The 25,838-nt window shown below is 44.4% G+C and overlaps 1 protein-coding gene across 2 annotated transcripts in view; it reads left to right on the forward strand.

Moving 5' to 3' along the window:
• The window catches only part of ZNF831 (zinc finger protein 831), a 127,905-nt gene that overhangs the window by 98,841 nt on the left and 3,226 nt on the right, over window positions 1-25,838 (forward strand). For both annotated transcript variants that reach the window (XM_084854294.1, XM_084854296.1), the window contains 3 exons: window positions 4,577-4,728; window positions 7,413-7,579; window positions 21,074-21,159. In XM_084854294.1, the coding sequence (XP_084710420.1) occupies window positions 4,577-4,728; window positions 7,413-7,579; window positions 21,074-21,159 (405 nt within the window). The remainder of the gene's footprint in view (window positions 1-4,576; window positions 4,729-7,412; window positions 7,580-21,073; window positions 21,160-25,838) is intronic.

The following is a 25,838-nucleotide window of genomic DNA, read 5'->3' on the forward strand; positions in this document are numbered from 1 at the left end:
AGGTCATGGCAGAGAGTTCTGACAAAATGTCCACTGGAGAAGGAAATGGCAACCCACTCCAGTATTCTTGCCAAGAAAACCCCATGGAACGTATCACAAGGCTAAAAGAGATGACGCCGGAAGATGAGCCCCTCAGGTCGGAAGGTGTCCAATATACTACTGGGGAAGAGCAGAGGGTATTTCCAAGTAGCGCCAGAAAGAGTGAAGCGGCTGGGCCAAAGCCGAAAGGACACTCAGCTGTGGATGTGTCTGGTGGTGAAAAGAAAATCCGATGCTGTAAAGAACAATATTGTTTAGGAACCTGGAATGTCAGATCAATGAATCAAGGTAAGCTGGAGGTGGTCAGACATGAGATGGCAAGATTGAACATCGACATCTTGGGAATCAGTGAACTAAAATGGACAGGCATGGGCGAATTTAATTCAGGTGACCATCATATCTATTACTGTGGGCAAGAATCCCTTAGAAGAAATGGAGTAGCACCCATAGTCAACAAAAGGGTGGGAAAAGCAGTACTGAGGTACAATCTTAAAAACGATAGCATGATCTCAGTACGAATCCAAGGCAAACCATTCAACATCACAGTAATTCAGGTCTATGCCCCAACCGCTGATGCCGAAGAAGCTGAGGTTGATCGGTTCTATGAAGACCTACAACACTAACACCAAAAAAAGATGTCCTCTTCATCATAGGGGATTGGAATGCTAAAGTAGGAAGTCAAGAAATCACCGGGATAACAGGCAGGCATGGCCTTGGTGTACAAAATGAAGCAGGACAAAAGCTAATAGAGTTTTGCCAAGAGAACACGCTGATCATAGCAAACACCCTTTTCCAACAACACAAGAGACGACTCTACACAGGGACATCACCAGATGGTCAATATCGAAATCAGATTGATTATGTCCTTTGCAGCCAAAGATGGAGAAGCTCTAGACAGTCCGTAAAAACAAGACCTGGAGCTGACTGTGGCTCAGATCATGAGCTTCTTGCAAAATTTCAGCTTAAACTGAAGAACGTAGGGAAAACCACTAAACCATTCCTAAACAATATTGTTCTTTACAGCATCGGATTTTGTTTTCACCACCAGACACATCCACAGCTGAGTGTCCTTTCGGCTTTGTCCCAGCCGCTTCACTCTTTCTGGTGCTACTTGGAAATTCCCTCTGCTCTTCCCCAGTAGTATATTGGATACATTCCGACCTGAGGGGCTCATCTTCCGGCGTCATCTCTTTTAGCCTTGTGATACGTTCCATGTGGTTTTCTTGGCAAGAATACTGGAGTGGGTTGCCATTTCCTTCTCCAGTGGACCACATTTTGTCAGAACTCTCCGCCTGTCCGTCTTGGGTGGCCCTGCACGGCATAGCTTATGGCTTCACTGAGTTACACAAGCCCCTTCGCCACAACAAGGCAGTGATCCATGAAGGGGTCAGTCACACCTATCGAGTCATAATTTTTCTCCTGTATTAAGAGTTCAAGTTCATTTTGTTTTTTTCCCATACTCTGGGCATTAGTATATAGACATAGAAGACCATGTGCTTCATAGTCTGGCTTTCTTCCTACATGTTTGTGAATACTATTATTGGGTGCTATTAAAACTGTTCTCTCCATTGCGGTGCATGAACCTTCATCCATTGTTACCCCCAACTTTACGTCTCCCTTCCCCGTAGGATTCAGTTTAAAGCCCTTCTGATGAAGGTCTTCATGCTGTGGCCAAACAGATTCTTCCCAGCCTTTGTGAGGTGCAACCCGTCCCTTGCCAACCGTTCATCTTCCAGGACGTATAGCCCATGGTCCCAGAATCCAAATATCTCTCATCGGCACCACCTTCATAGCCAGTCATTCACCCGGAGACCGACTTCGGCCCGCTTGGACTGGCTGCCTATATGCTTCCGAGCTCAATTCAGGGTGCTGGTTTTCACCTATAAAGCCCTACACGGCTTGGGACTGCAATACCTGATGACACGCCTCTCCCAAAATGAACCTACCTGTATGCTACGTTCAGCATCTAAAGTCCTCCTCCGAGTTCCTCCTCCAAGGGTAGCTTGGAAGGCAGCAACAAGGGAGAGGGCCTTCTCAGTGGTGGCCCCCCATCTCTGGAACGAGCTCCCCAATGAGGTCCGCCTGGCACCAACATTGTTATCTTTTTGGCATCAGGTTAAGACCTATCTCTTTTCCCAGGCATTTGGCAGCACATGATGAGTTTTAATTGGTTGTGGATGTGTCTTTAGTTATGACTGACAGTTCAAAGTTGTTTTTATTCGTATGTTTGTGTATATTGTCTTGTGTGCTTTTATGTAAATGGCTTTTAAACTTTTTATATTGTACTTAATGTTTTAACTTCTGTAAAGCACCCAGAGAGCTTCGGCTATGGGGCAGTATAGAAATGCAATAAATCATAATGATTATTATTCCATCAACCTCAAGGTAGCATATATAGGAATTCCAATTGGTCTCTAATCCAGGCATTTTCCCGACCAAGACCTTCAGTAAGGATTCAAATTGAGGGCACATTCACACAAAGATGTTTGTTGCTTGTTGGGGATAAACATCAAGAAATAATTTGCATGTGTGACATAGCTGTCACAGACTGAGATTTCAAATTACCTGACATTGCCTCAGACACAATATGTATCAATGGAGGAATGGAGTTCACGTAATAGCATGGTGAAAGAGGAGTGTGGGCCCCACTCCTCCATCATGCAGTTAGCTTATCCTTTATCGTTATGCTCTATCAAGTTACTTGAGGTAGTGGGGTGTGCGAAGAAACGGGATTCCTCCCCAAGAAAGGATTGTACTCCATTTCTGTACGATTCTAATTACGTTTCTCTATTCACAGATTGAAAAAGGTTTTTTTTTTAATTCAAGTTTCCCCTTGGGAAAGGATCTTTGGGGTTGTTAAATTTGTTGTAAACAATTTACGTGCATACCATGACATAAATGACATGCTTGGGTTGATTTTTCAGGCAGCAAGAAATGTATCTGCATACAGACCAAACCTAAATGCTTTAGATAGGGTGAAGGGTGCATGTGGGAGGGATGGGATTATGCATCCTGGCTTCCTGACTCAACTGAACTTGAACATATGCAGTGAGCCAATACATATACAGCTCTGTGTACAGGGTCAGGTAAATGCTGAAAGAGTAGGGCCCACATGTGTGATCCTGCTCCCCCCGCTCCCCATGTTCACTGAATATTTCTTCATGTCAGGGCTCATGTTGGCCACAAACATGGTACTATATCGTGGGATTGAGCTGACAGGCTTTATTAATATCCATTTGCATGAACTGGATGGAAGCTTCATAATATCAGGCAGCGGCTTAGGATTGGTTCTCTGAAATCACCTGATTCCCAGGACTAGGAAGATTGTGGGCTGTGGTCGCAGAGTCTCGGTTTGAACTGCCTGCAGTCCCTTTCTCTAGCAGCTGTGATGATGTAGGAAGTAGAGAACCAGCGCTTCCCTTGGGGAGACACATGTTCTCTTTTCTCATTTGGAGCATATTTGGGCAAAGTGTGGGAGACGTCGTGCAAACCATTTCCATTTCTTCTGTGCTCAGTTGTTTAGATGATATGCAAAGATGCTCATACAACCACTTCCCCACAAGCACAGTTTAATCCAAGCTGACAGAAAAACAGCCTAGATAGAAAATAAGCGGTGGCCATGCCTTCAGTGGTTATGTGAACTGTCTCAGTCAATCAGCCTAAATTCAAATAATTGGATTTCATATTGGATTGTCCTACTAGATCATTGTTTTATCTCTCTTTCATATAATTTTATTTATTTAAAAATGTATATACTGCTCTTCAGCACAGCTTCCTGGGCAGTTTACCAAGTAATACCTGTGGAGGTGAACGGGGAAGAATATGTGGTGATTGTTTCGCCACACTGAAAGCCTTGTCAGCTTCCTGCAGCCAAGGCAGGAAGTACGGAGGGCAGCTTTATTTTTTCTTTTAAGTCTCTTTCCCCCCTCCCATTGACTCCAATGGAAGGGAACTTACTATGCCAACCCCAGAGCTAGCATAGCTCTGGTCCCATTTTGGTTGCTTGTTAGGGGAACAAGGGAGCATGGGATTCCACAGGTCCACAGCTGCCCCAGACATGCCCCAGAACACCCCATTTCTAGCACTGCCAGCAGTACAGTGTGGTGTTTTCCACCACTGCACTGGGGAGGTTTCTGATAGCTGATCTCCCTCTCCTCCCATGGATCTTCCCCTTCACAAGTGGAGATAAAGATCTACAGCCATCTATGGCCCCTTAGCTACCCTCCCAGGGAGCATAGGATTGTTTCCCCGCCCCCCCAAAAAACAAGATAAAAAACATAAATAAATACAATAAATAAGATAAAAGAAAAATACATTGAAAAGCTTGGGAGAGCAAAATGGTCTTTGGCTGGCACAAAAAGATAAAAAGGTTGGTGCAAGGCAAGCCACCCTCAGGGGGAAATAAAGGGAATTATATCATTAACAGAATGATTTTGGAGGAATAAAATGTTCCATGCTTTTCATGGTTTGGGTGAGGGTTTTTTTTTATGTTCATTTGTTGCTTTTGTCTTGCAATTTTATTTTATTATGTTCACAGCAGTACTTATCCGCACCTGGAGTTGACGAGCTGTTTAAAAACATACCTGAGCAAGAAAAGGCAAAAGAAAACCTTCACAAAATGAGAGGACTTACAACAAATAAAGCAAAGAGAAGCCGTAAAAGGAAAAAGGTGAAGTTCAGTTCAAAACGGTAAGAAATGTATAATTTTGATTTAATCTAATAGAAAGAACAATTTATCTGGATATGAGCCTGTTCAGATGTCATGCTAAGCCGTGGTGGTTAGGGAGTTTCCACTAACCATGGTGGCTTAGTGTATCGTGGGGGGAGAAAACCATCTCATGGTTATTAAGCCACTGTGGCTAACCACCCCCTTGCAACGGTGTTAAGGGACCCCGGGGTGGCTTACTGTGTTGTCTGACGAGCTCCCCAGTGATTAAAACAGGCTCTGGAGGACTTCCAGGCCAGAGTCCGCTGGCTAGAGTATCCACCACTGCCGGTGATGCTGTCACAGCCGTGGCCTTTCTCTATGGCTTTGTGGCCATTTTGGACATCGGAGTGGCCACTGGGAGCCTATTTGCGCCACAGAGGACAGTGGGAGGTGCTCTAACCATGCCAGGAACATTACCAGGTAACTATGGAGGGGGGTAGTTAGTGGCCCCATGTGGCGCTGCGTGGTTCTGTGATCGTCTGGAAGACCCACACATTATGGTTTTGCTCCCCCCGCCCCAATAGTTACCCTAACCACCCTCTACCCTGCAGGTCTGAACAGGCCCTATGTGTAGCATTTGGGAACCATGTAATGTGATGTGGGAGCTCCATCTAAAATTACCTAACCACACTGCTATCCGCCTTTCCCCCTCTCCCTCCTCGTGAACACAAAATGACTGAAGTCCTAAAAGGAGAGAGAATGAAAAGAGAGAACACAAAATGGGGAGGAAAAAGCAAATAATTGGTGCCAAAGGAAGTACAGGAAGGGCCATCATCATCTCCCTTTATGCCTTCTCAGTGTTTGTTTGAATAAATCCTGGGATTTGATGAGCACCATTTTCCTCTCTTAATTCTCCCTTAATGTTCATAGAAAAGCTGCTACAAAACACAACTCAATTAGCTTGGGTATAATCCTGAAGCCTCTGTGTGTAGTAGCATCTGCATCTGACTGGACCAGGCAAGAAATCTGCCATTTGAGATCTGGTTAACATAGTGCCCAAATCTCCAAGGATAAAATTAGGCCAGTTGGGTCTTGGTTAAGAACTTGTTTGTTGAGCATAACTGACTGAACCCAGACAAAACAGATTATTTCATCAAGAAGATTTGAAGGGAGGAATAAAAATGGAACTACATTTTGACTTAGAACACATGTATGTGGCTTCCCTTGTTTCAAGTGGAATATTAGCTAGCATTTTTAAAGTCAAAGCAGCTAATTTGAAGTAAGTGTTGGCTTTAGGTGTATTATGCAAAGTTATGGGTGGTTTCAATTGCAGGAAGATGTATGTTTTTGGTAATGAAGTAAAATGCGTGTCGAGGCCAGATCTTCAGCAGAGGTAAATCACTGTAGCTCCATTCCATGGATGGTATTTACTGGATTGGTGTTAAATTGCAGATATGGCTCCTAGACTGCTTTCAGATGTGTAATCACTGATTTCATAATATTGGCAACTACCACAGAATAAATGTGGCTCTATTACAAAATCACATGGGCAACCCATGTGCATACGTGTGTATGTATAGAGGGCTTCAATCCTCTCTTGCCCAGGGCAATTCTGATCTGGATCGGGGTGGGGGTTGGGGGGCTGTGCCTGCAATTTGCACTGCAAAAAAAAGTTCAGTTGAAATTAATGGCACCTTTTCTTGCAATGTAGATTGCAGGCGTGCCCCCCCCCCAATTCTGATCTGGATTGGGACTGCAGAGGGGGGCAAAGGCTTAAAGCCCTGTTACCTCCCATTCTAGCTCAATCTAAAATGGGGCCCCTGCACTGGCAATTTGTGGAGGGGAAACCTTGCAGTCAGGGACAGAACTATGCAGTTAAGTTCTCATGTAGTTTGGCCTTTTGGCCTTTGAACTGGAATCCCCATGTCAACCACTAAGTGGCCTTAGCTGTCACCTTTGGTTATAATGGTATGGATCTATTTCACAGGGATGAATGAGCTAAGGTTTATGAACATGATGCATAGATAATAAATTGAGAGAAGAGCAGGAAGCTAGCCGTGCTTGTTTCAGCTCTGAAATAGCCACAGGTAGTGTGAACCTCTTGCCAGACTTCGTTACAACAAAATAATCTCCATTAATGCGGTGATACTGGTGTTACTGAAAGCCACCATTGCAAAGTGAGACATAACAGTATGTTACACATCACATTTCAAATATTCAAAGCTGTTAACATACAGTAATGTAATTATTTAGTATTCTGTACAAGAGCCCTGTAAAGTAAGCCAGGTTTATTACCCCTTATCCCAGAAGCTGAAATTGAGTGATAGCAGCTTGTCTAAGGTCAAGTACTTAGTTACAGCAGCGATGGGATTTGAATAGAGATTTCCCACACTTCTAGCTGCGATGGTACACCAATTCTCATATATACTGGTAATATCATGGGGTGATTTACTATCGCTTGGCAGTAAGGTTAAATATGAAATATGAAAGCAGAAGGGAAGTTTAAATTTTTGAATGACTGTTCTGCTTAAATATGAAGAGGTTGGTCCGTTTTCCTTTAGACAAACTTTGCAGGGAGACAACATTATGAAATTGTTTCCTTCTGCAATACTTAAATTTTGGCAATATAGGTAAGTCCCAAATGCTGGTGCTCAATTGTGGATCTCAAGGGAGGTCAAAATGCATTTTAAAGACATAAAATTAATATGTGTTTTTTCTTGTATAGATACAGTTATGGACATAGACACATTCTGTTGAAAATGAACAGGCTGAGCAAGCAACACTGGGCAAAAACCAAGACTCTGGAGACTCCAAAAAAGCATCCCCTTCCCCAAATACCAGACAGCCATGAGCACTGCATGAAATGCCTTTGTCTTCCAGCAGCCTCTCAAGGTAAGGTTGTTTTTCCATTACATATTTAGAAGCACTTTGCCAATGCAACGGAATCATTTGTTGACAAAGACAGACTATTCTGAGGCAAGTGTAGTTATGCCATTGTTTCATGGGCTTTTGCAAATCTCAGCTGCCTAACAAGCATATCTGCTTAATGTATTTATTTGTTGCATTCACACTTCATATTGCTGTGATGTTGCGAGAACTACAGAGTTGGGTCATTTCACATGAATAGTTACTTCTTGATATGCTTTTAACTCAAGAACCAACCTTGCTAATGACTCTGTGAAAGATTGTCCACACATATTTATTCAAAGCAACAACAACAGTAAACACAAAACTTTGGGCTGCAATCCTATACACAGTGACATGAGAGTAAGACCAAGTGGGAATTTTGAGTAGACATGCCTAGAATTGTGCTTTTAATTGCATATCCCAACACTACAATCCATATTGGAAGTAAGTCCCACTGTGTTCAAGGCAGTTACTTAGTAGTGTGTTTAGGATAGCAGCCTTAACGTAAAGTTCTAAAAATAGCTGTTCCATGTTTAGAAGATGAAGGAAGGAAGGAAGGAAGGAAGGACCAAAAGGGAGGAAAAAATGAGTATTTCTACCTTCAGGTAACTTCAGAAGAAGTTTTCCTTTTCCACTCCCAAAAGAGGCTGCCATCTTGGTGGTAGGCCCCGAAACAAGGCACTTCAGGGCAGGGGCAGGATGGAGGCAGCCTTGGATTTGCTGGATCCAAAGCCCCTTCCCTAGGATTGTTTCCCCCCTTATCCATTGTGCTCATGATGGGTGAAGCCAGGGGCCACAGCCCAGACATAGAGTAGTGTTGAACCATCCTAATTCAGCCCAAAGTTGAAGCCACCATGCAGCCATTGTGAACAGTTAGTGCTTTCCCCCACGTATCACATATGTCAGTGATTAGTGTAGCAGAGGAAATGTTCAGAATTCCTCAGAAATTTTAACTCTGCTTTTCAAAACATTTTGAACAATAAACAACCGTAATAAAGGTAGGGCAGGAAAAGGAAGAAAAGGCAGTTTTAGAATCCTTCCTGACTGAAATGTTAATACTCCTTACTCATGTGTCATCTTCTTTTTTATATGTAAAAAAAAAGAAAATAATCCTTTTCTGTAAATACTCTTTTAATGTTTCAACAGAACACTAAGAGCGCAATCCTATAGTGGCTAGACAGCAGCTAGACGGCCATAGGATTGTTTGGTTTCCGGGAACTGACCTCAGAGCCCGCACTCTTAGGTTGGCTCCCAGAAAACTGCTTCCCCACTCCCTCCCCCACTGCCTTATAGGTGGCACGGATTGTCCCGGGGCTCCACGCTCTCCTGGCTGTGCCCTCCTGGGTACTCGGTGCAGCAAGACCCTCGGAACTTGAGGGTTGGGGAGGGGGGGTTGCCGTGGTCTATAGGAATTTAATCTCCCTCTCCAGGCTTCCTTCTCATTCAAGTGCAGATCTTGAGTGTTTGTCCCTTGTGTTGGGTACCCGGGACAGATTAGGGATTCTGTTGGTGTACCGCCCACCCCGCTGCCCATCAGACTCCCTGCCTCAGCTGATGGAGGTGGTCTCGGACTTGGTGTTGAGGATCCCTAGGATGATGGTCCTGGGGGATCTCAACTTCCATGCCGAGGCCGCTGTATCCGGGGCGGCTCAGGACTTCATGGCCGCCATGACAATCATGAGGCTGTCCCAACATGTCATCGGCCCAACGTATGTAAAAGGACACACGCTTGATCTGGTTTTCTCGACTGGGCAGGAGGAGGATGATCTGAAAGTGGAGGACTTAACATCTGTCTCTTTGTCATGGTCAGATCACTTCCTGCTGAGGTTTAGACTCCTGGCAGCCTTCCCCCTCTGCAAGGGTGGGGGATGTATTAAAATGGTCTGCCCCTGGAGATTAATGGATTCTGATGGATTCCGGAGGGCTCTGGGAGATTTTCCTGCTGGTATGGCTGGTGCTCCTGTCGAAGCCCAGGTCGCTCTGTGGAATGCAGAGATGACTCAGGTGGTTGACACGATCGTGCCCAAGCACCCTCTCCCTCTGAGCAGAGCCCAGCCAGCTCCTTGGTATACACCTGAGCTGAGGGCAAGGAAGCAAGAGGGGAGACGGCTAGAATGCAGGTGGAGGAAAACTCGTGCTGAGTCTGACCGAACACAGGTAAGAGCCCACTATCAAGCCTACTCTGTGGCGGTGAGGGTGGCAAAGAGACAGTTCTTTTCCACCAGCATTTCATCTTCTCAGTGTCGTCCAGCGGAGATTTTCCAAGTGGTTCACGGCCTGTTACATTCTGGGCCAGGGAGAGAGATGGTGGAACCCTCAGTGGCACGCTGTGACGAGTTTGCACGGCACTTTGAAGATAAAGTCGCTCAGATTGGTCATGAATTGGACACCACGATTAATGCAGTTCCATTGGTAGAGGCGTTCAGAGCACCGTCTGGTCCAGTTTTATTGGATGAGTTTCAGTTACTGAGGCCTGAGGATGCAGATAAGGTGCTTGGCCAAGTCCAATCGACCACTTGTGTGCTTGACCCTTGCCCTTCATGGCTTATTAAATCAAACAAGGAGGGGATATCTGGCTGGATCCAGAAGGTTGTAAATTCCTCCTTGAGAGAGGGAGTGGTGCCTGCCGCTTCTTTAAAAGAGGCGGTAATTAGACCACTCCTGAAAAAGCCTAACCTGGACCCAGAGGATGTTAACAATTATAGGCCAGTGGCCAACATCCCCTTCCTGGGCAAGGTGCTTGAGCAGGTGGTTGTAGGACAGCTCCAGGCACTGTTGAATGAAACGGATTATCTAGATCCATTTCAATCGGGCTTCAGGCCTGGTTTTGGAACGGAAACTGCCTTGGTCGCCCTGTGGGATGACCTCTGCCGGGAAAGGGACAGGGGGAGTGCGACCCTGTTGATTCTTCTGGACCTCTCAGCGGCTTTCGATACCATCGACCATGGTATCCTTCTGGATAGGTTGTCTGGGTTGGGAGTTGGAGGCACTGCACTACAGTGGTTCCACTCCTACTTGGATGGCCGATTCCAGAAGGTGGTGCTGGGGGATTATTGCTCTGTGCCATGGCAATTGTGCCATGGGGCTCCACAGGGCTCTGTTTTATCCCCTATGCTGTTTAACATCTACATGAAACCACTGGGGGAAGTTATCCAGAGGTGTGAGCTGAGGTGCCATCAATATGCGGATGACACCCAGCTCTACCTCTCTTTCTCATCAAAACCAGGTGAGGCAGTGGCTGTTCTGAATCAGTGCCTGGGCACGGTAATGGACTGGATGAGGGCCAATAAACTGAAACACAATCCAGACAAGACGGAGGCACTGTTAGTGGGTGGTTCGTCTGCCCGACTAGGTGATATTCAACCTGTTCTGGAGGGGGTTGAACTCCCCCAAAAGATCACGTTCGTAGTTTGGGGGTGCTCTTGGATCCAGAACTGTCACTTGAGGCACAGGTGAACTCGGTGGCATGGAGCACTTTTTATCAGCTTAGGCTGGTATACCAACTACGCCCTTATCTGGACAGAGATAGCCTAGCTACAGTTATCCATGTTCTGATAACTTCTCGTCTGGATTACTGCAATGCGTTATACGTGGGGCTGCCTTTGAAAACGGTCCGGAAACTTCAGCTGGTCCAAAATAGGGCAGCAAGATTGTTAACAGCGACTGGCCTGCGAGCTCATATTACGCCAGTACTTTTCCAGCTGCACTGGCTGCCAGTCCATTTCTGGGCCCGATTCAAAGTGCTGGTGTTAACATTCAAAGCCCTTAACGACTTGGGGCCAGGTTACCTGAAGGATCGCCTCCTGCCATATGTGCCTGCTCGGACCTTAAGATCATCGTCAGCGGCCCTTCTCCGTGAGCCCCTGCCAAAGGAAGTGAGGTGGGTGGCTACTAGGAGGAGGGCTTTTTCTGCTGTGGCACCCCGGCTCTGGAATGAGCTCCCTAGTGAGGTTCGCCTGGCACCTACACTGTATTCCTTTCGGCACCAGGTGAAGACCTTTTTATTTTCCCAGACATTTTAGCATTCTAGCTTTCTAAACTTTTAGCTTTGCTGTTTTAAATCTGTATTTTAAACTCCGGCACTGCTGCTAGGTTTTATTGTGGTTGTATTGTTATATTGTGGTTTTAATGTTCTATATATTTTAAATTGTTTTATTGTGTGCTGTTTTTTTAATTTTTGTGAACCGCCCAGAGAGCTTCGGCTATTGGGCAGTATAGAAATAAATAAATAATTAAAATACAATACAATACAATAAATGAGCAGCGTGGAGTGGGGCAAAAGGGGGCATTCCCAGGGGCAGGGAGTGTGGAAGTGTCGGTACGAAATGTCCTATATGTTGTCCAGCCTCCCACCCCCCCACACACACTGAAGTCCTGTGGCTTGACAGCTGAATTGGCCATCTAGGCACGAGTGCAGGGCAGCTGGAGCATGGAGGAGAAGATCCCCTCTGCACTCCGCCTGCCCAGCATTAGATAGGCGGTTGCCTCTGAGTTCAGAGGCAGCTGCCTCTCTAGATACAATTGCTCCCTAAAAGAACCACATTGTATCAGTAGCTTATCTAATTTTATAACCCATTTCTGAGGGTGGATTCATACAAATAATAAAGGGATTTGATCACTGGAGGAATGTTAGTACTATATGCTCCCTAGATTTTGGAGTATGTGCCAAGTATCTGTGAAAGGAGAGATTAGCAAAAATGCCTCGTAGTAATGCTTCCTATGCAGTTTTGTGGGAGCTCTTACATTCTCAGAATCTAGACATATTTCTTCCCAATTCAATTACTATTTAAGTTCACAGACAAACAGGAAACAAAGGCAGAAGTATATATAATATATTGCACAAGAACTGCTTGTGGAAAAGGAAGGTAAAAACGTATTTTTCTTCTTGCCAAGAGTAGACACAAGGGAGGTCAGGGATTGTTCTTGTGTGTAAATGGTAGTGCAGGTTATTAATTAATTAATTAATCAATCAATCAATTAATTACATTTATATCCCACCTTTCCTCCAAGGAGCACAAGGCAACATTCAGTCTCCCCCGACCCATTTCATCATCACACAACCCACGGTCGCCCAGAGAGTTCATAGTCTCCCCAGCCCTAGTCCAGCCACTACACTGCACTGGCTGAGCTGGCCTCATGATGGTGGTTTCAGGGTGCGATCCATAGCACACTGATTTGGAAACAGGTTCCACCAAAATCTCTGGGACTTACCACCAAGAAGCAAGAGCGCTCCCCTGCTCTCTCCCCTTCCAGCAACTGGTACTCAGGATCTGTATACCAGTTGCTGGGGAATATGAGAGGTAGGATGTATTCAGCAACAGGGATTCAAAGGCATACTACAGGTAACGTAAAGCCATCATGATTGAGCCATTGATTATCCCCCCATTATTTGTTTGATCCCTTTTCAAACCTGTCCAGGCTGTGGTATCATATGTGGCTGCACATTCCATAGTTTAACTATGCATGATGTGAAGAAGTATTTCCTTTTATCTGTCTTGAATCTCCCACAGTTCAGCTTCATGGGATAACCCCAGGTTCTAGTATTATAAGGGAAGAAATATGTCTCGCTATTTACTTTCTCCACACCATGCATAATTCTTTTACACCTCTATCATATCTCTCTTTACTCACCCTTTTTCTAAGCTAAGCAGCCTCATATGTTATAGTCTTTCTTCATAGGGGAGTTCCAATCCTGTGATCATTTTGGTTGCCCTTTTCTGCACATGGAAGTATGTTTACAATGGCTTCTTTGAACTAATTTACTATAATTCACCTAAGATGTTAAATTGGCCAGAAATGATTGCAAGTAAATATTAACCAAACAGTGCACATTGTTCAAATATAACTTCTTTAATTACCATAAATATGGCCTATGATCTAGACACTTTTATATCCTATTGATTTAAGTCATTGAGGCTTTCATGTGCCAACCATTGATCACACCCTGTGTTTTTAATGAAACCCAAATTTAACTAAGTGTTTCATTTTCTATTTATAATTGCCAGCAAACCTAGAATAGCATTTCCATGTGACTTCAGAAATAAATTCAGTCAACTAAGGGCGCAATCTTCTGGCTGCTAATCAGTGGCTAGATGGCCATAGGATTGGTCGGTTCTCGGAGAACCGACCTCCACCCCCTCCCGCGCCGCCTCATAGGCAGCACGGATTGGCCCCGTGCTTGGAAGAGCAGCGTGGAGTGGGGGAAACAGGGCGTTCCTGGGGGTGGGCAGGGCCAGGGAGGTTGGAAGTGCCAGTACGACACTTCCTATGTGTTATCCGGCCTCCCCACCCATGCTTTGAGGTCCTGTGGCTAGACAGCTGAAATCGGCTGTCTAGCCATGAAAGCAGGGTGGCAGGAGTGTGGAGGAGATGTGCTCCTCACCACTCCTCTCACCCTGCAGTGGATAGGCAGTCACCCCCAGGTTTGGAGGCAACCATTGATTTCCATAGGATCGCTCCCAAAATGCAATAAGCTAAAAAGCTGCAAACATTGTAACCTTTCCTCATTAAAAGAGTCGCTCTATCCCCTTGATAATGTTGCCCTTTTCTTCACCTTTCTACAATAATTACCGTTTTCTGCACATTCTACAGCAACCTTTTTGAGGTGTGGTGACCAGAACAGTACATTGTATTCCAACTGTGATTGCACCATCGGTTTATATAAAGGCATTAGGATATTGGCAATTTTATTTTCAATTCCTCTCCTAATAATCCCCATCCCCAACATAGAATTTGTCTTTTTCACAGCAGCTGCATGCTGGGTCAGTGTTCTGAGCTGTCCTCACAAATCCAAGATCCATAAAAGGACCTCTCCTCTTATCCCATGACTGCTCAGGAGTCTTTGGTGAAAAGGAAGTTGAGTCAAGAGGGTTAAATCCCTTCCAAGTGCTTGGAGGTTATTCAAAACCACTATTATAGAAGCTCATTTAAAGTGTATACCACAGGTTAGGAAAGGTAGCACTAAGTCTAAGAGGTCACTGGCATTGTTAATGAGCAGTGTCAAGGAAGGAGAAAAGAAGGCTTCCTTCAGAAAATGGAAGTCTTGCTGAAATGAGGAAAACAAAAGGCAGTACCAGCTTGCAAAAGGAGATGCAAGCACACAACAAGAGATGTAAACAAGCATTTTGAAGAGCATATTGCTAGCAACATCAAGGCCAGCAATAAAGAATTATTTAAATATATCAGAAGCAGGAAACCAGCTAGGGAGCAGCTGGACCACTGGATGACAATGGAGTTGAAGAAGTACTAAAGGAGAACAAGGAGATTGCAGAGAAGCTGAATAAATTCTTCTCATGTGTCTTCACTGCAGAAGATTTAGAACAGATACCTGTGCTTGAACTGATGTTTTCAGGATGGGTGTCTGAGGAACTGAGGCAGATAGTGGTGACAAAAGATGAAGTTCTCAAATTTCTCTAACTTGATAAATTAAAAGTAAACAAATCACCGGGCCCAGATGGTATCCACCCTAGAGTTCTTAAAGAACCCAGATATGAAATTGCTGATCTTCTAACCAAAATATGCAACATGTCCCTAAGATCTGCCTCTGTACCAGAGGACTGGAAGATGCCCAGTGTAACAACAATTTTAAAAAAGGGATCCAGGGGGGATCTGGGAAATTACAGGCCAGTTAGCTTAACGTCTGTCCCGAGTGAATTGGTTGAAAGCATTATTAAAAGTAAAATTAGTAAGCATATAGAAGGACAAGCCCTGCTGAAAAAATCAGCACGGCTTCAGTAAAGTTAAGTCCTGTCTCACTAACCTTTTAGAGTTCTTTGAGAGTGTCAGTAAACATGTAGACAGGGGTGATCCAGTAGATGTTGTTTACTTGGACTTCCAAAAGGCTTTTGACAAAACCCCTCACCAAAGACTCCTGAGCAAACTTAGCAGTCATGGAATGTCATGGAGAGGTCCTCTTATGGATCAGTAACTGGTTAAAGAACACAAAGCAAAGAGTAGGAATAAATGGTAAATTTCCCTAATGGAGGGAAGTAAATAGTGGGGGCCCACAGGGATCTATATTGGGACCAGTGCTTTTCAACTTATTCATAAATGATCTGGAATTAGGAATGAGCTGTGAAGTGGCCAGGTTTGCCAATGACACCAAATTATTTAGGGTGGTTAAAACAAAAGGGATTGTGAGGAACTCTAAAGGGATCTCTCCAAACTGGGAGAATGGGCATCCAAATGGCAAATGCAGTTCAGTGTAGGCAAGTGTAAAGTGATGCACACTGGGGCAAAAAATCCCAGTTTCAAATATAAGCTGATGGGATCTGAGCTATTGGTGACTGAGCAAGAAGGAGATCTTGGGGTTGTGGTGGACAGCTCAGTGAAAATGTCAACCCAGTGTGTGGCTGCTGTAAAAAAGGCAAACTCCATATTAGGCATAATTGGGAAAGAAATTGAGAATAAAACTGCCAATATTGTACTGACCTTATACAAATCTATTGTGCAACCACACTTAGAATACTGTGTATAGTCGTGGTCACCACACCTAAAACAGGATATTGTAGAGCTGAGGGAAGGTTACAACAGCTGGGATTGTTTATCTTGGAGAAGAGGCGAGTAAGGGGAGACATGACAGAGGTGTACAAAATTATGCATGGTGTGAAGAAAGTGGATAGGGAGACATTTTTCTCCCTTTCTCAAAATACTAGAACCCGGGGTCATCCTATGAAGCTGAGTGCTGGGAGATTCAAGGCAGATAAAAGGAAGTGCTTCATCACACACAGCACATAGTTAAACTATGGAATTTGCTACCACAGGATGTAGTGATGGCCACCAATTTGGATGGCTTTAAAAGCGGGTTGGACAAATTCATGGAGGATAAGGCTATCAATGGCTACTAGTCCTGATGGCTAAATGCTACCTCCAGTATTAGAGGCAGTATGCCTGTGTACACCAGTTGCTGGGGAACACGGGTGGGAGGGTTGCTGTTGCATTCATGTCTTGTTTGTGGGTTTCCCATTGACAGTTGGTTGGCCACTGAGTGAACAGAATATTGGATGAGATGGACCCTTCCTCTGAGCCAGCATGGCTCTGCTTACATTCTTATATCGAGCACATTGGTAGAGCATTTCCAAACCCTTCTGGATGCAGGTAGAAGTTGCAGAGGATGCTAATTCTTGTCCTTGTCCTTTAAGTAGTCAACAATCAGCATATGTATTAGCATTACACTATGTCAAAGGAACAGGCAAGTAAATTTGATGAAATTTAAAAGTAAAGTTTATTCAGACAATAATTGTGAATTTACTAGCTGAATTTACTTTATACAAGTTTTGTAACAAAGGGAACTACAAGCTGAGCCCTAAGGAATCTAGCATCTCTTCATTTTTAGGAGAAGGAGCCAAAAATAAAATTGAAAACAGAAGAAATCATCAACATTATAGTAAAACAAAGACAGTTATTATGTATTCTGAACTTAGTCTACTCTACAGTGTCAAGCAGACTCAGAAAGCACTCGTTTTTTAAAAAAAAGCTGAGGGGAAAAAAGGGGGGGCTAAGACTCATTTCATAATCCTTTTTTCCCAGAAAAACACAAAAAAGGCACTGGAAAAAAATCTCCAGTGTTTCTTGGGCTTTTATATCTCTAAGTAACAGATAACAAGACTATCTTCTCTCAGACATTTGGCAGCATATACCAAGTCTTTTTGATCAGGTCTTGGATTGTCTCTGGCTTGATTATTTTAAGTCGTTTTAGATATATGTTCTTGTTTTGTATGCTATCTGTTTTATGTCCTTACATGAGTAGTTTTTGTACTTTTTATTATGTATTTGAATGGTTTTTAATTTTTGTGAACCACCCATATGGCTATGGGGTGGTATAGAAATATAATGAATGGATGAATGAATGAATGAATGAATGAATGAATGACTATGGCACGGGTGCCTTTATATAGCACAGAAATACTTTGATTCTCAAGGCTCCATGGGCCACACATGGTGCTAGTGGGCTTTTGTGTGTCCCAGCCACCCCACCGCCCTCCCCAAATATATATTGTCTGTATTTGAATTAAGGTAGAGACAGACTTGGGTCAGTTTCTTTTTCAGCACACTCTCTCCTCTCTTCCAGATCTTCTTAATAATCTTAGCTTAACTCCTTGGTACCGGTTTCCTTGGAGACATGAACTAGAAACTGGTACATTAATGAGTATGAGCTGTTTTTCCTGGGATGGAGTTCTCCCAGGCCTAGCGTTTATATTGCTATAGGAGAGAAGCCAGCATAGTATTTCTACAGCACCCTTTAATTTTGCCTTTTGATAATTTAGATAGCCTTATTATTCACTCAGTATTATGGTTTTATGTATTTTAATTAAAGTGCTTTGAGCTCCCATGAATGGGTGGGAAAATAGACAATAAATCTGAGGTGCCTGTGTATTAGGAATTTTTTTTTTTTTTGGCCACTTGTTCATATTGTACCACCACAGTATTATGAAAAGGTTATTAATAAATGCAGTAATATGTTCCCTGGTTACTTTTCTTCTGTTTCCTACTCCTTCTGGACTTTCCATTTTTCTTCTCTAATTTCACCCCATTTGTCATCAAGCACCGTGCCAGATCCGACAGCACTGGACTCCCCCCCCCCCCCCGAATAGAAGATGTTTCCATCTCCATGGTACTAATAATGGATAGTTTCCCCACTTCCACCTCCTTCTCACCATTTTTGTGCTCCTATATCAGACATACTAGCCTCAAGATGTGGTTACTCTAGCAATATATATGGCTGTGCAATGAATGGGCTGGTATCAAAGTTCTCTTTAAGATTTGAGAGAGCCAGTTGGGTTGCTGCCTTTTCAGGGCCCATTTGCCATATTGATGAATAGTAGTTGCAGAGTTGCTGGTGGTGCTTCCAGATGAGGCTTTTATTGCGCAATAGCTCTGTCTTCACAGAATTTTATGAGGGGTCCAGATAATTTCATCTTCCATTTGTAACCCTCCCACCGCTTCTTCCATCTTTTTTCTTGCCACAAAAAATCTGTTAATTAATTTATTTCATTTATTAAATTTATTAATCGCCCATCTGGCTGGTCACCCAGACACTCTGGGCGATGTACAAAGTATATAATAAAACAGTTTAAAACAATAAAATTCTACAGTAAAAACATTTTCTAAAATACTCTAACCCACCCCAAATGCCTGCCTGAACAACCATGTTTTTAATGCACGGGGGAAGCTCATTAAAGAGGGGGCATGGCGGAGTTCCCTAGGGAGGGAGTTCCAGAGAGTGGGGGCTACCACAGAAAAGGCCCTGTCCCTCGTACCCACCAGTCCAGCTGTCCTGGCTGATGGGACAGAGAGAAGGCCATCCAAGGCTGATCTTGTTAAGCGGCCTGTCTGGTGTTGCTGGAGGTGCTCCTTAAGATAGGCTGGGCTGGAACCATATAGGGTTTTAAAGGTCAAAACCAACACCTTGAATTTGGCCTGGAAAACAACTGGTAACCAGTGCAACTCCTTCAGCACTGGAGTGATGTGATCTTGCCGGCAGCTGCCTTTAATCAGGTGAGCTGCCGTGTTCTGTACCAGCTGCAGCTTCCGAACCATCTTCAAGGGTAACCCCATGTAGAGCGCATTACAGTAGTCTAAACGAGAGGAGACTAGGGCATGTACTACCGATGGGAGCAGATGGTCGGAAAGGAAGAGGCGCAACCGCCGTATCAGATGGAGTTGATACAGCGCTGTCCGACTCACAGCTGACACCTGAGCCTCCGTGGACAGCTGGGAGTCCAAAATGACCCCCAGGCTGCGGATCTGGTGTTCCAAGGGTAGCCATACGCCATTCACCACCAGGTCAATATCCTCCAGCCTCCTCTTGTCTCCCACCAAAAGTACCTCTGTCTTGTCACGGTTCAGCTTCAGCTTATTCCTCCCCATCCAGCCACTCACTGTCTCCAGACATTTGGACAGGGATTCTACGGCCAACCTTGGTGAAGATTTGAACGAGAGGTAGAGCTGCGTGTCATCTGCATATTGATGACACCGCACCCCAAACCTCCTGATGATAGCCCCCAGTGGCTTCACATAGATGTTAAATAGCATCGGGGAGAGGATGGAACCCTGTGGCCCCCCACAAGTGAGCGGCCATGGGTCCGAAACCTCCTCTCCCAGTGCTACCCTCTGGTACCTGCCGGAGAGGAAGGACCGGAACCACCGCAATACAGTGTCTCCAATGCCCAACCTCTCCAGGCAGTCCAGGAGGATATTGTGGTCAACAGTATCAAAAGCTGCTGAGAGGTCGAGGAGAACAAGGAAGGAGCATTCACCCCTATCCAGAGCCCTCCTCATATCATCCACCAAGGCGACCAAGGCCGTTTCTGTCCCATGCCCAGGCCTGAAGCCCGACTGAAATGGGTCTAGATAATCGGTTTCTCCCAAGTGTGCCTTCAACTGCATCGCCACCACCTGTTCAATCACCTTGCCCCAAAATGGCAGATCTGAGACTGGGCGAAAGTTATTCAGAACTTGGGGATCCCAAGCCAGTGTAGTGTAGTGGTGAGAGTGACGGACTGGGAGCCGGGAGATCCGGGTTCTAGTCCCCACTTGGCCATGGAAGCTCACTGGGTGACTTTGGGCCAGTCACAGACTCTCAGCCCAACCTACCTCACAGGGTTGTTGTTGTGAGGATACAACGGTGAGGAGGAGGATAATGTAAGCCGCCTTGAGTTCCTTGCGAGAGGGAGAAAGGCGGGGTATAAATGCAATAAATAAATAAATAAATAAATCCATCCATCCATCCATCCATCCATCCATCCATCCATCCATCCAAGGACGGCTTCTTTAAGAGTGGTCTTATCACTGCCTCCTTGAGGGCTGATGGCATCACTCCCTCCTCAAGGGGAGGGACAGAGTAACTGCACAATGCTTTTTGATCAGTAGTTCTAGGAGCCCTCTGTCTGGAAGCACCCTGAATCTTCAGGTTATTAGTTCCATATTGTTCCTCCCCCCAGCCACCAGCTCATTTTTTGAGAACGGTTTTGAAAAGGAGTCCCATTACTCAAGACATAGAAGAAATGACCCCCTGTCATTTTCTTTTGGATAAAGAAACCATTTCAGTCAATGTATAGCCACTTCACAAAGAATCCAGAGTGACGTTATTTACAGTTAAATATCAGTGAGATGCAAATAATAGTGTTGGATTTGAACATGAAAAACATCTTGCTCAGCCATGAAGCTCAGTGAGTACCCTTAAGCAGTCATGATGTTTATCCTAGCCTGCAACACAGGACTGTTTAATATGATAATACATTTTAACACATGCCTTGGGGATAGGATAGGACATCTAAATAATATAATGCAACAAAATAAGCAAAAAATAAACAGCGGCCTGTAAAATATAACTTCTCAAATGCATTATGAATATGAAATCAGATCTAAGCAGGACAGCCCATGATGTTTGCCCAATTCTGATAAAAGCTGGGGAAAGAAAATCACTGCATGTGTAGTCTAGCTAACCATGTTTATGTTAATTTTTTTCTTCCCAAACAGGAAATGACCAAAATGGACAGCAGGAGACATCTTATGCCACAACTGATAAAGCAACCTCCCCTGTGAAAAAGAATCAGATGAATGAAGTAAGAAGTATAGGAATCTCAGGAATAGCAATTTCATCTCCTGATAACTAGAGTAACTTGAGGACAAAATGATTCTCTGAATGGTTATGTAGATGATTAACTAATCCCCAATGAACAGTTGCAATATCTGTAAAAAAACCCACCACCACCACCAAGAGGATATTCACATCAGTAGGGGAGTAACAAATGAATAAAATCATGAAAGGTGAAAGGAGCAAGCTGGCTGTTGGAGGTCTTGTGGATAACTAAGAGAGTATTTGCAGAAGGTGGAGCAGGATTGTGGCAGGAAGAGGTTGGAAGGATGAGATTCAGGCACAAGTAGAAGGCAGATCTAGAGTCCCATGCTATAGCAAGCAGAGTCATAAGCAGCTGGTGACCTTTGCAGATCTGCTATGAGGTTCAGAAAGAGTCAGCGTAGGGCACATTCAGGAGTAACTGGGCTGGATGGATCATAACCCATGTACAATGGGATAGAGTTAAGTCCTGACAGCATCATGGATCAGGGGTGGGGAACAGCCTAATTAGTGTGTGAAAGTGTGTGCCATCAGTCTGTTCAGAATTATTATAAGACATAGGGCAGTATCCACTGGGGTCATTCTGCCATCTCAAATAGCACTAGCAGAGCTCAGCCAGATCTTTCTATTGTGCAAGCATTTGCACATTATGCTTGCGCAGCTGTTTGTGAAACTGGTTGCACAATGGGTTGTGCAAGTGTAATGCACAACCAGTTGCAGAACCGGTTGTTCATGTGTAGTGCACAACCAAGCTTGTGCAAACCTAACTTTAGTTGGATTCTCCTCTTGCATATAGTTTGGAACCTAGCTTCCACTGCTGCAATGACAATTGCACTAGTGGAATGATACAATTGGATACTGCCTATAGCATATCCAGAAAATGCAGGCTTTAAAATAAGTTATTATTTGGCAACTTCTTGAAAGACAAATTATTTTTGCTTGCTGTTATGTTGTTGTTGTTCAGTTGTTCAGTCGTGTCCGACTCTTCGTGACCCCATGGACCATAGCACGCCAGGCCTTCCTGTCCTGCGCTCTCTCCCGGAGCGTGCTCAAGTCCATATTCATTGCATCAGTGATGCTGTCTAGCCATCTCATCCTCTGCCGTCCCCTTCTCCTTTTGCCTTCAGTCTTTCCCAGCATCAGGGTCTTTTCCAGTGAGTTTTCGCATTAGGTGGCCAAAATATTTGAGCTTCAGCTTCAGTATCTGTCCTTCCAATGAGCACTCAGGGTTGATTTCCTTTAGGATTGAGTGATTTGACCTCCTTGCAGTCCAGGGGACTCGTAAGAGTCTTCTCCAGCACCACAGTTCGAAAGCATCAATTCTTCGACGCTCAGCCTTCCTTATAGTCCAGCTCTCACAGCCATACATTACTACTGGGAAAACCATAGCTTTGATTAGACGGACCTTTGTCGGCAAGGTGATGTCTCTGCTTCTTACTATGCTGTCTAGGTTTGCCATAGCTTTCCTCCCAAGGAGCAAGCGTCTTTTAATTTCATGGCTACAGTTACCGTCTGTGGTGATCTTGGAGCCCAAGAAAATAAAATCTGTCACTGCTTCCATTTCTTCCCCTTCTATATGCCAGGAAGTGATGGGGCCAGATGCCATGATCTTCGTTTTTTTAATGTTGAGTTTCAAACCAGCTTTGCACTCTCTTCTTTCACCCTCAACAAGAGGCTCTATAGATCCTCTTCACTTTCTGCCATTAGGGTGGTATCCGTGTATCTGAGGTTGTTGATAAATCTCCCAGCAATCCGACCTGTGATTCATCCAACCCAGCATTTCTCGTGATGCACTCTGCATATAGGTTAAATAAGCAGGGCGACAATATGCAGCCTTGTCGTACTCCTTTCCCAAATTTGAACCAATCGGTTGTTCCATGTCTGGTTCTTACTGTTGCTTCTTGACCCTTGTACAGGTTTCTCAGGAGACAGGTAAGGTGGTCTGGTACTCCCATCTCTTTAAGAATTTGCCACAGTTTGTTGTGATCCACACAATCAAAGGCTTTAGCGTAGTCAATGAAGCAGAAATAGACTTTTTCTGGAATTCTCTTGCTTTCTCCATGACCCAGCGAATGTTGGCGATTTAATCTCTAGTTCCTCTGCCTCTTCGAAACCCAGCTTGTACTTGCAGTAGTTCTTGGTTCGCATACTGCTGAAGCCTAGCTTGTAGGATTTTGAGCATCACCTTGCTGGCATGTGAAATGAGCGCAATTGTATGGTAGTTTGAACACTCTTCGGCGTTGCCCTTCTTTGGAACTGGAATGTAAACTGACCTTTTCCAGTCTTGTGGCCATTGTTGAGTGTTCCAAATTTGTTGGCATATTGAGTGCAGCACTTTAACAGCATCATCTTTTAGGATTTTAAATAGCTCAGCTGGAATACTGTCATCTCCACTAGCTTTGTTGTTAGTAATGCTTCCTAAGGCCCACTTGACTTCACTGTCTAGGATGTCCGGCTCAAGTTCAGTGACCGCACTATCATGGCTATCAGGGACATTCAGATCTTTCCTGTATAGTTCTTCTGTGTATTCTTTCCACCTCTTCTTAATCTCATCTGCTTCTGTTAGGTCCCTGCCTTCTTTGTCCTTTATCATGCCCGTCTTTGCACAAAACGTTCCCTTGAGATCTCCAATTTTCTTGAAGAGATCTCTAGTCTTTCCCATTCTGTTGTTTTCCTCGATTTCTTTGCATTGTTCATTTAAGAAGGCCTTCTTGTCTCTCCTTGCTATTCTCTGGAACTCTGCATTCAGTTGGATATATCTTCCCCTTTCTCCCTTGCTGTTCGCTTCCCTTCTTTCGTGAGCTACTTGTAAAGCCTCATCAGACAGCCACTTGGCTTTCTTGCATTTCTTTTTCTTTGGCATGGACTGAGTTGCTGCCTCCTGAACAGTGTTACGGACCTCCGTCCATAGTTCCTCAGGCACTCTGTCTATCAGGTCTAATCCCTGAAATCTATTCCTCACCTCCACTGTATATTCATCAGGGATATGATTTAGGTCATACCTGAATGGTTTAGTGGTTTTCCCTGCGTTCTTCAATTTAAGCCGAAATTTTGCAAGAAGCAGCTCATGATCTGAGCCACAGTCAGCTCCAGGTCTTGTTTTGACTGACTGTATGGAGCTTCTCCATCTTTGGCTGCAAAGGACATAATCAATCTGATTTCGATATTGACCATCTGGTGATGTCCATGTGTAGTCGCCTTTTGTGCTTTTGGAGATGAGTGTTTGCTATGATCAGTGTGTTCTCTTGGCAAAACTCTATTAGCCTTTGTCCTGCTTCATTTTGTACACCAAGGCCATGCTTGCCTGTTATCCCGGTGATTTCTGGACTTCCTACATTAGCATTCCAATTCCCTATGATGAAGAGGACATCTTTTTTTGGTGTTAGTTCTAGAAGGTGTTGTAGGTCTTCATAGAACCGATCAACCTCAGCTTCTTCGGCCTCAGTGGTTGGGGCATAGACTTGAATTACTGTGATGTTGAATGGTTTGCCTTGGATTCGTACTTAGATCATTCTATCGTTTTTGAGATTGTACCCCAGTACTGCTTTTCCCTCCCTTTTGTTGACTATGAGTGCTACTCCATTTTTTCTACAGGATTCTTGCCCACAGTAGTAGATATGATGTTCACCTGAATTAAATTCGCCCATGGTTGTCCATTTTAGTTCACTGATTCCCAAGATGTCGATATTCAATCTTGCCATCTCATGTTTGACTACCTCCAGCTTACCTTGATTCATTGATCTGACATTCCAGGTTCCTAAACAATATTGTTCTTTACAGCATCGGATTTTCTTTTCACCACCAGACACATCCACAGCTGAGTGTCCTTTCGGCTTTGGCCCAGCCGCTTCACTCTTTCTGGTGCTACTTGGAAATTCCCTCTGCTCTTCCCCAGTAGTATATTGGATACATTCCGACCTGAGGGGCTCATCTTCCGGCGTCATCTCTTTTAGCCTTGTGATACGTTCCATGGGGTTTTCTTGGCAAGGATACTGGAGTGGGTTGCCATTTCCTTCTCCAGTGGACCACATTTTGTCAGAACTCTCTGCCATGACCTGTCCATCTTGGGTGGCCCTGCACAGCATAGCTTATGGCTTCACTGAGTTACGCAAGCCCCTTCGCCACAACAAGGCAGTGATCCATGAAGGGGTCAGTTACACCTATCAAGTCATAATTTCCCTCCTGTGTTAAGAGTTCAAGTTCATTTTGTTTGTTTCCCATACTCTGGGCATTAGTATATAGACATAGAAGACCATGTGCTTCATAGTCTGGCTTTCTTCCTACATGTTTGTGAATACTATTATTGGGTGCTATTAAAACTGTTCTCTCCATTGCGGTGCATGAGCCTTCATCCATTGTTACCCCCAACTTTACATCTCCCTTCCCCGTAGGATTCAGTTTAAAGCCCTTCTGATGAAGTTCATGCTGTGGCCAAACAGATTCTTCCCAGCCTTTGTGAGGTGCAACCCTTCCCTTGCCAACCGTCCATCTTCCAGGATGTATAGCCCATGGTCCCAGAATCCAAATATCTCTCATCGGCACCACCTTCATAGCCAGTCATTCACCTGGAGTATTATAAGACTCACTTCGGCCCGCTTGGACTGGCTGCCTATATGCTTCCGAGCTCAATTCAGGGTGCTGGTTTTCACCTATAAAGCCCTACAT

Source organism: Heloderma suspectum, chromosome 4, assembly GCF_057233095.1.
Source record: "Heloderma suspectum isolate Gila_16-S chromosome 4, 16-S_ref, whole genome shotgun sequence".
NCBI classification, from domain to species: Eukaryota; Metazoa; Chordata; class Lepidosauria; order Squamata; family Helodermatidae; genus Heloderma; species Heloderma suspectum.